The sequence below is a fragment of the Balaenoptera musculus genome, chromosome 1, assembly GCF_009873245.2.
Source record: "Balaenoptera musculus isolate JJ_BM4_2016_0621 chromosome 1, mBalMus1.pri.v3, whole genome shotgun sequence".
Taxonomy (NCBI): Eukaryota; Metazoa; Chordata; class Mammalia; order Artiodactyla; family Balaenopteridae; genus Balaenoptera; species Balaenoptera musculus.
The window spans coordinates 58,387,695-58,403,521 of record NC_045785.1 but is presented as its reverse complement, the minus strand read 5'-3'; the positions used below and the strand labels follow the sequence as shown (position 1 = coordinate 58,403,521).

Genomic DNA, 15,827 nt, shown 5'->3' with positions numbered 1-15,827 from the left:
CTTTGGTCACTCTCTCCCCTCTGCTTCCTTAATATGTTGCATATAGTCTTATTACAGGACTAGTATCATTGAACTATAAATATTTATTCAGGTTTTGCAAGTGCAATTTCTAACACTCCTTTTCCCTAACTCCAACCCCAACTCCTCTTAAATCACCTTCGTTTTTCTGACTTTGGATGTAGGGTAGAGCAGGGCATCACTAAAATGTCCACTGAAGAATAAATGAAAAGCAATATTATGCCCCCATGTCTGGCCCAAATGTTTAAGAGTGGAAAAGAATTATATATACATACAAACACACACACACATCTATATATATAGACACATATACTATATGTATATGATTTCACAAGGGTTTTAATTTTTCCATATGAAAAAGAAACTTGTTTAAAAGAAAGTCCAAGTTAAAAGAAACAAAACACACATAAAGAAATGATGCAATTATTCCATACCAGTTTATTGTAAGTATTGTGTTTCAAAAAATTTATAGCATAAATAACCTTTCATGTCATAAAATAACTTAGTACAATTTATAATAAAACTTTGAGAATTTAACATCTCATCAAAATACAATAAAATATGGTTTTAAAATATGATTAACCCTTTCTGCTTTTTTCTTTTTTACTTGAGGGCATATAAACCAAAATTACCCAAACTACTGCCGCGCACTTAAACTTTAACAAAGCATATTTGGTTTATTTAAATGTAACTCAACCATCCTAAGTTAATACATAGTTTTGTTTTCCTTCCTGCGTGGTTCTTTGTAATTTTTGTTCCTTTTGACTTGTATTTCTGTTTCCACACAGCTTCCTTCTTCATCTTCACCTCTTTCCATCTGCAAAGTCATCTGTCTCCGGGCTCCCAGAACATGTAGTTGAACTCACGCAGCCCCTTGACATCAGTTTCTGTAATCCTTGCATCAGTGTAGGGAGTAACTGCTTGAGTAACTACAAAGGTATTTCAAAACTTCAGTGCAATTTGGTTCAGTTATTTTCATTCAGATGCCATCACCGTTCAGGGAGATTAATCACTGGCACCCACTGATCCATGTAGCGGCTTTCCCGGCAAAAACAAATAAGTTGACTTAAGGCAGGATCCTTCCACTGAGATGAATGTGGATTCTGGGAACAAATTTAGAAAAAATAAATTTACTATTAAAAAAAAGTCAGCCTTTGCTACTTATTACACCACTTTGGAGGGGAAGACACTCGAACATTCTATACTTTGGCTGTGTGACATAGAGACCTGTTACAACCATAAGAAATAAAATTTCTTCTAGGTAGTTGGGTTTCCTGCAAAATCATTCAGGGTAATTCTCTACTAAGCTGTACTCTGCAAAGTCTGAGTGTAGTCTGAGTACATGAAACCCACTGAGCCATATATATATATATGTTTTCATAATATTTATTCAGTTTTGCATGAGAGTATTATTCACAGGCTTGCCCTACCAAACTGGTACCTTGGCAGAGAACTGAGTGAACAACTAACTGTGAGAAATATTTCCATGCTGGGCTACCAGGAGGTGAGAGCTGCATAGCAGTTAACTAGAACTGCCACCTGTTATCCTCCCAAAAGAGACAGTAGTATTTTTTCAGGAGTAGCAAAATAATTAGGCTGCCACTTAAGGAGATCAGCCAAAAAGTAGTAAAATGTAAAAGACAAAACGATCCCATTTACCTCTGTAAACACAAGTTATATACCTACCAAAGGTTTTTATGGGGGTGGGGGGGGGAAGCTCCATTTTAAAATATGCAAGATTGCAAAGAAAAAATTTCCACTCTATCCTCTCAATACATTTCTAGGGAATTAATAAGGTCTGTCTCCTACACCATTTCTATTTTTAGCTCTGACTGGCAGAGAATGAAGCTGACTCCTTAATGAGGGTGAGCCAGGAATTTATTTCGCTTTATCTAATCTGCCCTGCTAAAGGAATTAGTCACGGGAGGTAGTGCAGATGTAGGTAGGGAGGAGCTGGGCTGACAATGCTGACTCACAAGGATCTCTTCCGCTTCTGGCGGCCTCCAACGTGCTTAGACACGTTCCGTACCAGAGAAAATCCCAAGGATGAAACTAGCACATCTCGGCTGAAAGTCCAGCCACACTCTTTAATGGGGCAAAGGCGCCCAGCTCTTGACCCTCACCCATTCCGCATCTGGAGTCAGGCGACTTTCAGCCGTTGCGGACTCCCTGCCAGGACTCTAACCGCGTCCTGCCCGCAGTCCCCTTCTCCCTTACCGTCACCAGCACGCAGTGCAAGTCCGGGGGCTGCTCGGCGCCCTCGCTCAACGCGGGGCCCGCGTCACTCTCCAGCAGCAGGAGCTCGGCCAGCCGGCCAGGGTTGCTGACGCGCAGGATGTCGATGTCGTTCTCGCAGCAGAACGCCTGGATCAGGGTGAAGTGGATCTGCAGAGCCACGTCCCTGTCGTCGTCCTCGTCCGCCGCCAGCAGGCACAGCACCACGTTATCGGGGTCGCTGCGGGCAGGGACAGGGCTGGTGTGCCCAAAGGCAAGACCCGCCGCGTGGGCGCCCGCAGCCCGCGCCCACGTCCCAGGGGTCGCGCCCCGGCCCGCTTGCTCCCCTTGGGACAAGCAACCGCAGGGCAGATGGAAAGCGGCAGGAAGTGGCGCTGCTGGCCGAGGGGACGCCCCTGGAAGGCGACCTCTCCGGGCTGGGGCGGGAAGAGGAACCACGAGGGACACGCGAGGGCTCCACTTACACGTTGAGCAGCTTGGCCGCCTCGTACACCCCGACGGTGATGGTGCGCTGACTCAGGGCTTTGCTGAGCACTTCCTCGAGGGCATCCCCCACCTTATCCATCCTACACGCAGGCAGAGCAAGGGGATCCCGTCAGCCCGCCGCCCCTCGGGGCCGTCGCGGCCCCCTCGCCCTGCGCCGCGACCCTCCCTCCCGAGTGCACGCGCCACGGCGCACCTGGGCCTTTGCAAACCCGGGGCTCCCCGGGCTGTCACCCCCCCGCCGTGACCCCTCGCACGCCCAAAGGCTGGGCGTCCAGTGAGAAGCCCCGAGAGTGCCACCCGCCACCCTCTCCCGAGGGCATTGCCAGTCCCAGGCGCTGGGCGAAGCCACAGGCTGCCGGCCGCAGGAGCCGCACCGGCAGGGACGGTCACTTCTGCCCTTTGCAAAGGCTCGAGGGGCTCGACCGGCGTGGGGGGCACGCTCTTTCTGTCCACGCACGCCTCTGGAGTGTCCCGAGGAAGAAAGGCGGGATAGGAAGTACCCTCTGCAAACTTTTAACCGCTCGCTCCCCGCAAATCTTGCACAGCCCGGCAGCACTGGGGTGCGCGCAGTGGGCAAGCAGAGTTCAGGCAGAGGCTCCGGCTGACTTACCTTTCGGTCTTCTGCTCTCCAGCCGAGAATTCCTCCAAAGTCATATTGCAACTGCAGGTGCCCTACAGAGAGAGAGCGGCTTGCGGGCTGCTCCTGCCACCGCGGGCGCGCGGGTGCCTGCTTTCTGCACTCCCTCTCAGGCTCCTCCAGCGCCAGCCGCCGCCGCGCCGTCCGCCCCTCCTGCCCCCCTCGCTCGCTCGCCCGCCGGCTCTCGGCCCCCAACCTCCCCACGGTCCACTATAACGTCGCGGCAGCTGCCTCACAGCCACTGAAGGACAAAGGCCCCGCTCGCCGGAGTTATCCTGCCAACCCCCAGCCAACCACCACCCGCCTCATTTGCATACGCGCAGCCATTGGGCTATGCAAATCAGCCTGCTCCGACAATTTGACCTCAGCTCCTGGAACCAGGCTGAGAGGAGCGGAAGAGGGAGGGGCCACGAGGAAGGCGAGCCTAGGGGCGGGGGTGGGGCGGGGGCGGGAATAGGGGAGGGCGGGGTCCCGAGCCTACTCTCATCCTGCTGGCAGGGTGGGTAGGAGAGAAGGTCTTTGTGCAGGGAGAGGAGGGTGTCTTAGCTTGGGCTGGAGCTGGCTGCCAAGTGTTTTTCTAGTTGGTGCACATTTGTTTTTTTTAATTGTCGTTTCATGTCTTTTGTTTTGGGGGCCTGCTATTAAAATCTATTTTCAGGGTTAATGCACCCAAGTCTAGTAATTATTAGTAAGCTGGTTACATAAAAAGAGTGTGTCCAGACCTCTGGAGCAAAGTTTACCTCAGAAGTGTTTATGTAAGTCTAGGCAAAGCTGCTTATTAGTAGTAGTATTATTTCGGTGCCCTGATGGCTGGTTTGATTTATTTTTGGAAGGTTGCAAGGGTTGGGAGCTCAAAAAAAGAAAAATCAACACAGTTGTGTTTGGTGGTGGCAGGGAACCAAGTTGGAATCTCTTCCACAGAAAGCAGAAAGGCTTCCCACCTGCCCAGGGTACCTCTGGAAAACCGTGTGCAGGAAGAGCTGCTTACCACATGTGTGTATCCTAGCCTTACAAGCCCAGTTCACCTTTCTCAGACAGCCTTTCCCGAAGGAGGATCCTTCTGCAGGGCACCAGCTAAGAGACAATTGTCTGACACCCACACAAGCTACACGTCTAAATTCAAAATGCTCTCAATATGCCCTCAGCTTCCTTTCATAAGGCAAGTATGTCACTACCTTCCACAGGGGGCCTGTGATCTCACTGTGAATTATTGATGTTAGATGCTGAATCATGAAGCGGCAGCAATCGGACCTTTTAGTCATATGCTAAAATTTCAGCTTTGAGTTGAAATTGTTTAACGGCAACTTGTGGGTATAAAGAAAGCAGTAGTTATACATTTTTGAAAAGCAAACTTCAGTGTATAGCCTTTCACTGAATAGGTTGAAAGTTCTTTCCTTTGTTTCATGAGTTTATGCAATAAATGCAAAAATATGTGTTAAACCTACTGAAGTCACCAAAAGTGGTAAAGATGCTCCCATATGCTTGCATTCAAAACAATGCTTGCATTATTAAGGTTACTGTACAGACAAAGGTCACAGAAGTAAATTTTTGCTAAGCTACCTGGGAGTTTTTGCAAACTCCCGTATGATTGTATCATTCTAGACAAAATACTCTCCAGCTCTCTTGATCTTAATTTAGTGGAAAAGAAAAGTGATAGGTCAGTTTTCTGGCTCATTTATTTGAGCTGCCATTTTTCACTTAATCCCTAACTGCGCTGTCAGCAAGGGACAAGGTTTGAGTAGAGGAATGGTGCTCGTCAATGCATAACTTACCCAGGAGTGTAAGGTATGTTTCATATCTATATCTTAAATTCTAACATGTAGTGTCTTTGTTAAAGAATTCCTTTAAATTGAAATTTAGGGAGATGCTGAAGCCCGTTCAGCTTTGCAAACAAAACCTGAATTATGCAATCTGGCCTGAGTCATCATTTGGAGATTGTTGAACTGTGTTCTGTGGAACTCCAAGGTTCTATCCACTAGGTATTTCTTAGAAGTTCTTTGGAAGGAAGTGTGATCACAGCAAGCTGACAGTGAATTAGGGAATCGAGTGAGTTTCTTGACAGCAGGGACTGTGACTTCATCAGCTTGGTGTTCTTGGCACGTAGCACCATTTCTGCATTTAGTAGAAGCACAGTCAGTGTTCACTGAGTTAAACAGAATCTGAGGGTTAAACAATAAGATCTCAGAATCCTGCAGTCCTGTGTAATGATTGAATTCTCTCTAAGGTATTCCATATTTAAATTTAATTCAAAGAAAAAACTTCTTTGATGTCCTACAATATACCAAGAATGGTACAATTCCTGGTCCTTTGCCTTTAAAGTGCTTACCATCTAATTGGTATGTCCATGCTTGAACTGGATTTTGGGACAAAATAGTATGCACTGTCATCAGCCAGCTATGCTGAAAGTCCCATGACTTTGGTCATCTGAACAGAAACTGTAGGACAGTAGAACCCCTGTATTGTTATTCCAATTCAAACGAACCACAGCCCTAATAATGCCCCACCCAGGTCAACTATATGCAGTAAAAATGCAGTATAAAAGGATGACTTCTTAATATAGGCCTAGTCCCTCACTCAAAAATTATACTGCATTCTGTATTTGGTCCATAGGGAAAGTGATTTGTTCATGTGTTGTTGGGTTTTTCCCTATGAGATAAGCCTAGCCTTCCAGTATTCAAAAATATTCATTTGTCATACTTTCTGACTCAGATATGTTACACCATTTTGCCTCATTGCTGAGTCTACCTAGACGGTTTCATCAGTGATTATTTTCAAAGCTGGTGTTTCCAACTGGGAGTAGAAGCTGAATTTAGCTACAGCTAGATTGCAGTTATACAATAGGATGATCGTAGATCATACATTTCATAAGTGCTTATTAGTCCTAGGAGAGGACGGTATCCAATGATAAATCAGAGGAATATCCCTAGATCAGTATATATGTGTATATATACTTTTTTCATGTGTTTTAATATATTTGTATTTAAAAAAATAATTCCAGCATATAAAATCATTTTTAAAACTATCCCCAGTAACTCCAAGTACTTCAACTGCACAGGACTGGAATGACCTTCTAGTAACATTTATAAGGATGCTAAATGGTTATATTTGGAAATCAGAGGAAAATATATACTCAGAAATTGTTAAATTATTTTAGCACTGCTACCTGCTTTGCATATCAAAAGGCTTTTTTGATATTTTCTTCACTATTATCATACATATATTCCTACTACTGGTTCTATAGTTTAGAATGATAACTTTTCTTTCTTTCAAAAATTAGTCAATCCTTTAACATCTGAAAGAAGTATGATGCTTATTATTGCAGCATTATACAGATCATTGTTCACATTGAAGGAGATCAGTTAGTCTATGACGGGTGTACTAACTACCTATCTAGAACTGTATTATATTTTATTGTTAAAAATCATAAGGTTCCTGATGTATTTTTTGTGTAAGTCTGGTGAAGTTAGTTTCTAAAGGCAGGCTCTAAATTTCCCTCAGTGTTTTTCTCAGAGAAGATCATTCAGACAAGATTGACTTTACACCTAAAAACGTGTCATTTCTTAGGATCAATACTTCCATTTTGGAATTTAACGTAAACGTTTAGTTTCTTGGACTATCTGGTGGGCACATTCTGAGATGGCCTCGATGATCTCTAACCCAGGTGTTAAGCTCTGTATAATCCTCCTTCTTTGAGTATAGGCAGAACCCATTCCTTGTTTTTAACCAATAGAATATGGTAATGGTGTAGGGCTATCACACACATGATTATGTTACATTCTATGGCAAAGGTGAAAGGACTTTGCAGGTGTAGTTAAGCCCCCTATTTCATTGACTTTGAGTTCATCAAAAGGGAGATTATGCTTGGTGGGCCTGACCTAATCAGGTGAGCCCTTTAAAAGAGGGCCTCAGGGGCTTCCCTGGGGGCGCAGTGGTTGAGAGTCTGCCTGCCAATGCAGGGGACACGGGTTCGAGCCCTGGTCTGGTAAGATCCCACATGCCACGGAGCAGCTGGGCCCGTGAGCCACAACTACTGAGCCTGCGTGTCTGGAGCCTGTGCTCCGCAACAAGAGAGGCCGCGATAGTGAGAGGTCCGCGCATCGCGATGAAGAGTGGCCCCCGCTTGCCACAACTGGAGAAAGCCCTCACACAGAAACGAAGACCCAACACAGCCAAAAATAATAATAATAATAATAAATAAATAATAAATAAATTAAAAAAAAAAAAAAGAGGGCCTCAGCCTTCTCTGAAGAGAGGCTGGAAGCATCAGAGACTTTCTTTCTCCATCGCTGGTTTTGAAGAAGCCAACTTCCATGAAGCTGCAAGGAAATGGATTTTACCAACAACCTGAGGGAGCTTAGAAGTAGATCCTTCCCCACTCAAGCCTTCAGATGAGAATGTAGCCTGGGCAACACTGATTTTAGCCTTGGAGACCCTGAGAAGAGAGCCCGGCTAAGCCACTCCCAGACATCTGACCTGCAGAAACTGTGAGATAATAAATAAGTGTTGTTTTAAACCACTAAGTAATTTGTTATTTGTACTTTGTTTCGTAGCATCAAAGCCTAATACAATACCCTTAATGCCATCTTGTTGTGTGTTCAATAACTTCTTACCCTATGGAAATTTTCTTTAGCTATTAATATTCATGGCAATAGAGGCGTGTTGTTGCTTTGAGCTTTAGGCTGACCTCCTTGTGTTGCCATCAGCTGTTCACATTTCACCAGCCATGCAGGGGCCAGGTAGTTGAGGTGTCAGATGAAGAGACTCATTAGGGCATTTTTCAAGGAGCCCCTCACTCCATTTCCCCACCTCCCCACTGAGTTAAGCGTGTGTCAGGAGGTTTCTATCCTTGTAAGAACGTTCTCTCTGTGAATGTCTCTGCTTGGTGGGCTAATCAAAGGTGAAAAAGATAGGTGTTTGGGGTTGGTAATTGGCCCTTTGTGGTTTGTTCTGGTACCTTGACCAGGTTTCTAAATTTTCTATCTCTGAAATAGAAGAGGTGATTCTTTTCACCCATCTACTTCATTGTAAAGTTCTCTTCTTCCTAACTCTTAACAGCTTAGTTCTTCTCTATCTACACTCACTCTCTTGGTGACTTCATCCGGTCTCATGGCCTTAAATATTTATGTGCTGATGACTCCCAAATATACTTCCAATCTGGTCAGTCATCTCTTCTGAACCTTAGGCTTACTCATCATCTTTGTGTTGATATACAATAAGCATCTCAAACTTAAAATGACAAAAGTTGGCCTCCTGATTGTCTTCCTATAGGTCAATGGCAACTCCATTCTTCCCATTGCACAGCCCCCAAGCCATGGTGCATCCTTGACTTCTTTTCTTCACAACCCACATCCAGTCCATCAGCAAACGCTATTGGTTTACTTCAAAATGTAAAATAATTCAACCATTTCTCAGGGCTGCCAACACCACCACCATCATCTCCCACCTGGATAGCTGCAACAGCTGGTTTCTCTCTCTCTGTTTTTGTCCTTCCTCTAATCACCTCCAGCAGACAAAGTATTCTATACATTATAGAATATTATAGTACTATATATACTATAGAATACTATAGTACTATAGATACTATATAGTACTATATATACTATTTATACTATTTCTATAAAAAGCAAGTCAAATCATAGTCACTTTTCTGACCCAAACTTACTAATGGTTCCTCTTTTCACTTAGAGTAAAAGCCAAAGTCCTTACTAAGGTTTAAGAGACCCTGCAAAATTCTGTTCACCGTGATGAAAAGGTTTTAATATTGATGGTGGTGATAACTGCACAACTCTTTTAATATATTAAATACCACTGAATAGTACATGTAGGGTGAATTGTAGAGAATGTGGATTATATCTCAATAAACCTGTTATTAAAAAAATATTGAATCCCTAATCCAATCTCTTCTTTTACTATCCTCCACCATGCGCATTACTCTCAAGCCACATTGGCCTTCCTTTTGCCTCTGGGCCATTTTACTGACTGAAAGCCAGAAATATTCTTTCTCCTGATCACCACATTGCTCGCTCCCTTCAAGTTCCCTTCTCAGTGAGGCCTACCCTGCCTACTCCTGGCATTACTGTTCCCCTAAACCCTGTTCTCTCTCTTTTTAAAAAACTTTCTAACATACATATTTTATATATATAGATATATATGTATATATATATCTATATATATATCTATATATATAGTCTGCATTATCTGGCTCCCCTATCCTACCCACTCTACTCCCCAAGTATAAGTTCAATGGAGTAGGATTTGTTTTGGTCACTGGTTGATCCCCACTAGTTAGAAGGGTGCCTTGCACAGGGTAGACCCTCAATAAATATTTACTGAGTCAGATATTATTGAACGAATAAGTTGTACAGATTTAGAGATGTAATTAATGAACTAGAACATAAAACTGTACATCTTCTGGTCTCTTCTTATATAGAAGAGAATAGAAACCATTATATAGAAACCATTTTTGATTGAATCCTAGTTTTGTTGGTTGTACTTTTTTAATTACAGAGGGTTATACACCCTTATCTACATATTATATTCTTCTTTGTACACCTTTCACACCCACCCTAATGATTTTTTATATATTATTTTCAGGAGCTATAAAATGGCCCATTGTGTAACTACGGATTTGTGACCTCTACCAGTCTGTATTGTATACACCTATAAAACCCAACAGATGAAAAGGTGCTTAATTGCCAAGCTTCAAGTCTTGTTCTTTCAATGTAGCATAAAAAGATTATAATGATGAGGAAAACAACCTTGAAAGGTTTTTATGAAGGTGAGTTTTGAAGTGGGAGATTTAAAAGAGCAGAGATGGGGTGTTTTGTTATAGAAGCAACATGTAAGAAACACAAATGGAGATGAAATTGAAAACACTGAGTAATATTTAGGATACTGCAGACAAAAGAAATAAGGCACAAAGGAAAATAAAAGCCTTCTTTACTAGTATTTGAACTTTTACCTCTTTCTCTGGCTTTAGTGCTTATAAGCATTTGATCTCTGTTCACTGGAAATTTCTGCCAGGAGAGCTTATACTCTGAAATTGCTTGTAAGATCTATTCTGTGAATAATATGCATTCTTATATTTTGCTTTGGTCCTCCTTTACTTTGGCAATGAAATGTCAGTCTCCAGGTCTGGAAGATATTAAATATTAAAAAAGGATAATTTACAATTAAACCCTATAAGGCTGTGATCTTTTGCAGAGGGTACAGGACACAGTCCTTTGAAACACCTATTTCTGATGGCTGGTCTGGAGGTTGTCTGACAGTACTCTGTCTGGCTACTGTTTGACTTTATATTCTAAAGGTCCAAAGTAGCCTCATTTTTAGTAACCAAAGAATGCAGTAAGCACACTGTTATCTGACTGTCCATTATGAACACTTTACTCTTGTGCTTCATGGACCATATCAGTTTGTGGCAAAGTGATGGATTGTGTTTAACATTCTGTTGTTGACCTATAAGGATTTTTGCCATATGTTATAGCTCATCCCCTTTAAGATAGAGGAGGGGGAGGCCCTATTCGTATCACTGGCCACTAAGCAGAAATGTGTCAGGGATTTTGCTTTCTCAGCTGGAATATCACCCTTGGCAAGCCATCCTCCCTATTTTAGGGAAGTGTCACCATCAAATATAAGCCCTGTCTATAGATTCATTTGATTGTTTATATTTTATGTCTGTATCTTAGGGATGTTTTGAAGTGATGCTATAAAATTAAGATCTATGTGGCTACTTTGCATGCATAGCCAGCATGATAAATCTAACTTGATGTCCTTCTAAGAATGTGGATTGAATGCTGCATGATCTTAGGCAGGTTGTTTACCCTTTTTGTACCTCAGTTTCCTCATATATCAAATATTTTTTTTGGAAGAGAACTCCCCTTTCCCCAAAGTAGTAGGCATAATCCCACACATAGATAAATAAAAGCAGAAGTGTTCTGGCTGACATGGCCAGATGGGGGTGGGGCTGAGGGACAGAAGTCTGCAGGTTTAGGCCTCCTCTTACCAAGGCCCCAACACCCCAGCTCAACTCACAGTCTTGGAGACACACATTGGTCACGGTTGGAAACTGAAAACTTTGTTCTATAAGACCCTTCCAACTCTGACATTTTTTGCTTAATAATTTTGTTATTCTAATAATCATTCTATAATTTTCAGCAGCCACCAAAAAACGTTTAATATCTCATTTTACCACACAAAAACACGTTATTTTTCTGGACCTTAAAAGCTTAGTCACCAGATGATCTGTCTAAAGAATTAAAAACACATTCATATCCCTCTGCTGTGATGTCAATTTTTTTAAATCTCAATTCATTTCAATAGGTTAGTCGAGATTATGTTACAGCTTGCCTTATTAACCTTAATATATTGCCCAGTTACCAAATGCTAACTAACCAAATGGAGTATGATTTGGCACTGTGTCTTAATAAACAGGTCGCACCTGGGAGCTAGTGGGAACTCTCCCATCTGAGAAGAAACAGCTACAGCAGATGGTAAAACGACTGAAAACCAGGTGGGGTCATTGTTTAATGACCATCTGAATTAAGTTTGGTTAATTTGGCGTGTCTCCCATTATCCCTAGCAACTGGACCCTCTACTCCATTTTATAAGTTTGGGTTTATATCTTTTACATAAACTATCAAAACACGTCCATCTGTGATCCTGAAGCTATACTTGCCCTAAATCCAACCACAATGTAAATCCTAAAGTCTGGGTCTAGCTGTGAGGAGCTCTTAAACGCAGGCCTTTGGCAGTACTCTGCAATTAACTTTTTTTCAAATGCCTTCTTGTCATCCGTGACATGGATAAATATCCCTTTACTCTTTTCTAAGTGTTTATTGAGAAAAAGAACTTCCTCTTAACCTAAAACACTTATTAGAAAGAATTTCCAACAATCTGAGATGTCAAGATTTCAACCCATGTGCAATGCTTTAGAATTTCTCCTAAACTCTGTATGTGACAGCAAGTTGGCTTCCAGGGATGTTTCAGAAGATATCTAACTAGACTTGTGATTTATTAATAAAAAGAGCTGCTTCGTTAAATGCTTGTCATATGCTTGGCACTTTTTATTTATATGCTATCACTTGACTCTCACGACCATCTTTGAGGTGGATACTGTCATCTTTATGTTATTGCTGAAAAAGCTGTGGCCTATTGGAGGAGAGTTAAGCTAGTTACCAGCTCAGAGGACCCACAGCTAAGGGGCAGAATCAGGATGCAAATGCACGTCTGCGAGACTCCAGATCTCACCTCTTTAGCAGCGGATCATCTTCCTCTAGAACAGCTGTCAGCATCAGAGCATGGTATTCAGAATGCAGACTCTCGAGTTAGGCTTGGGCAAATCACCTAACCTGTTTTGTCTCTTTCCTGAGTAATAATAGTACCTATCTCATGAGTTTATTATGATGATTAAGTGAGATAATATAGGCACAGCACTTATAGTGCGCGGCACATAGAATGCCATAAGTGTTCATTATTTGCCACCCATTTTCCAATTCCTTCATCAAAGTAAAATGTTGTATTTTCATTTTCTCTAAACTTTAGGGCATCCTTGCTGATAGTAAAAGTACTGGGCTTCCCAATCTTCAACTAATGCTGTGAAAAATTTCACTGAATTTTATTGTAATACAGTCACAGATGAATCCAACATATGTGTTCCTCTCTAACTACAGAGGAAGCAAACTTTCCCCGTTTGTGCACTTTAGATCTTTATGCAGTTTTGATAGCCTGAATGATGTATTTCTGCGTGCTAAGGAATAGGGCTTGATGTTATTCAAAACCCTCCTCGTGTGTATGTGTGTGCGTGTGTGTGTTTTAATACAGAACAATGAGTTCCTCAAACTATAGAATACTCTTAATGTTTCTTTTATCCTCTGAGAGCTTCCTGTATTTGTGAACTCCTTTCAAATCAGCAAGTGCAGCCTCTCAACATCTGGGTCCTTCCTGCTGCAGGGAACATAAATTAACTGGTAGCGTCCTGTAAATGTTATGAGCGGGAGCTCGGGGAGCACACAGAGGCAGGCCAGGGTGCTTTCAGTATCTAGCAGCTGGTCCTGATGTAGTGCCTCAGAACTGGTTTTAGTTGACGTCAGATAACGCTGATGTGCACCAGATTGACTTGTAGTACCAGTAAAGCTGATCCCTCCCACTTCCCCTACTGCCCCTGTGCTTGCCAGGACGCTGGAGACCATTATGAACTCACAGTTGTCATTTGATCTCCATCTGGCTGCTGTCACTAAAGCTGCCTTTTATCGCTTGCCTAAAGTGTAACGCTAACGACATTTCTCTTTCTCACAGATCTTTGCTTCTAGTCCTTACTTTTCTAATTTTCTGGGTAGTTCCAAATAATTCTCCTTCTGTCTACTATGCACCACCATCAGGAAACTAACAAAGGACACACCCAGATGTCTTCTTGGTGAACGAGATTTAGTAATAGATTTTTTAGGAAGTGTTAGAGGTGGGCTGTGGCTTTGTTGACTTCAGATATTACGTCTTAAGTTTGATGTGGTTTGAATTTCTGATATAAATGTGAAGTTTGTGTGTATGATCTCATGCTGTGGTAAATTTTATGGAGCTGTAGATCACAACAGTCTAGCCATACAATTATATGGGTCCCTGTATTGGATTAGAATCTGCACAAATTAAACAATAGATATAAGAGTAACATGCCATAAATTGGATCTTGTAACAGCTTAATAATCTGAGGAGGATAGAAGAATGGATCCTGAGGTGATGTTTAATGTACTTAGTTACTAGACTGTTCTTAGTTAAAGCTGATCATAAATTTGGACCCAGCTTAAATATTTACTGTTAGTGATCATCTAGCAGCTAAGATTTAGCAATCTTAGCACCACAGCCTGAAGAACATTCTTGGTCCAGAAACCTCTTTAGGGATGGCCTTTCACATTCAGTAAGTGTTGTTGGTGGTGATGATGATGGAGTATCATAGGCTTTAAAAGTTTTGAAAACAAATTTAGGATCCTGATTTTTACTTAGTTTAGCAAATTAATCCTGTAAGAAGTAAATATAAAGAATCTTTTATGTTTGTTCTCAGTATACTGTTCATTAAAAAAAAAAAACAAATTAGGAGGCACTACATTCTGTATGAGTCCATCTTGTGTGTTGATGTGTAAAAAATGAAATAATTTGGAAGGACATATATCACAATGTAAACACTGTTCCTCTTTGAGTGATACGATTACAGGTCATTTTGATTTTCTTATTTTTGCTTACTTTTATGTGATAATGTTTCATATAATAAGCATGTGTTACTTTTTAAAAGTATTTTTAATAGAAGTAAAATTTACCTTCAGTGAAAGACACAGATCATATAACTTGATGAGTTTTGGCAAACGTACACACTCATACAGCCCAAGCAACATATAAAGTCCAATCAAGATATAACCCCAGTCAAGATATGTAACATTTCCATTGCTCCAGAAAGCTCCCTTCTAACCCCCTTCCAGTCAATCTCCGCATCCCATAAGCAACCACTGTTCTGATTTCTATCATCATAGATGTACATGTCACTTTTAAATTAAACAAACAGCATAATTATTTTTGTTTCTGTTTTTTAAAGAAACTTCTGTATAAACTGAGATAGGACCCCAAGAAAAATTGACACTGTCCCCTACCTTGTCAGTGAGGAGATAAGAAAAATAATAGAGCGAGAGCTTAGGAGAGAGAATTTAAGAGTGAAATCATGTAGCTCAAGAAAACTCAGAGAAGAGCAAGATTGTATAAGATTTTATAAGATCTTAGATCCATTATTTCATTCAAGTAGAAAAAGGGAGAAAGTCTACTGGACTATAAGCTCTAAGAGGTCAGGGACTATATTTATTTTGTTTCGTGTATCCTCACTGCCTTACACATTACCTGGCAGAGCTACTGACTCAAGAAATATCTGTGGGCTGAATAAGTGGATACTATTAGTTAGTCAACAAATATTTACTTACTCTTCCAACAAATATTTATTGACCTCTTGCTATGTGTCATGGATTGTGCTAAGCTCTGGAGATAGAACGGTAGACAATGGCCCTTAAAAATGGTAGAGATGTTCCCTAACTTCACAGAGCTTACAATGTGTCTTGTCAGGAAGACTGATATTAACAGAGTTTTAGAGGCAGAGAAAATGGCACGAGTGAGGGAATAGAAAAGAAGGAGCTTGGTAAGCCTGGAGACTGAGAGAAGGCCAGTACAGTGAGGGGTGAGGAGGCAGGAGGTGGGGCTGCAGAGTTAGCCAAGGACAAGACGATACAGATAGGACCTTGCTGGTTGTCAGATGGATTGGGGATTTTATCCCAGGAGCAACAGGGAGCCATTGAAGGATTTTAATCAGGGGATGGACATGATCGATTTTGTGTTTTAAAATATTATTCTGGGGACTTCCTTGTTGGTGCAGTGCATGAGAATACGCCTGCCAATGCACGGGACATGGGTTCGATCCCTGATCTGG

At 41.8% G+C, this 15,827-nt stretch overlaps 1 protein-coding gene across 3 annotated transcripts; it reads right to left on the bottom strand.

The window, feature by feature from the left end:
* Positions 1-345: 345 nt before the first annotated feature.
* Positions 346-3,670, bottom strand: GADD45A (growth arrest and DNA damage inducible alpha). 3 transcript variants are annotated; one of them, XM_036825313.1, is made up of 4 exons: positions 3,350-3,670; positions 2,718-2,819; positions 2,236-2,473; positions 346-1,121 (listed from the first exon to the last, which is right to left on the bottom strand). In XM_036825313.1, the coding sequence occupies exons 1-4, from the start codon at positions 3,391-3,393 to the stop codon at positions 1,008-1,010; spliced, it is 498 nt and encodes a 165-aa protein (XP_036681208.1). In that variant the 5' UTR covers positions 3,394-3,670; the 3' UTR covers positions 346-1,007. The 3 variants fall into 3 exon arrangements, with proteins under 3 accessions (XP_036681208.1, XP_036681200.1, XP_036681217.1); XM_036825305.1 differs by having other exon boundaries at positions 434-1,121; positions 2,236-2,491; positions 3,350-3,604; XM_036825322.1 differs by having other exon boundaries at positions 1,046-1,121; positions 2,142-2,491; positions 3,350-3,613.
* Between the last annotated feature and the right edge of the window lie 12,157 nt (positions 3,671-15,827).

Excerpts from the sequence above, each read along its gene's own strand:
- GADD45A (XM_036825305.1), bottom strand. The coding sequence starts at position 3,393 with ATGACTTTGGAGGAATTCTCGGCTGGAGAGCAGAAGACCGAAAG. Across the intron at positions 2,820-3,349 it reads GGAGAGCAGAAGACCGAAAG|GATGGATAAGGTGGGGGATG; the intron begins GTAAGTCAGCCG and ends GCCTGCGTGTAG. Across the intron at positions 2,492-2,717 it reads GCGGCCAAGCTGCTCAACGT|CCCTGTCCCTGCCCGCAGCG; the intron begins GTAAGTGGAGCC and ends TGGGCACACCAG.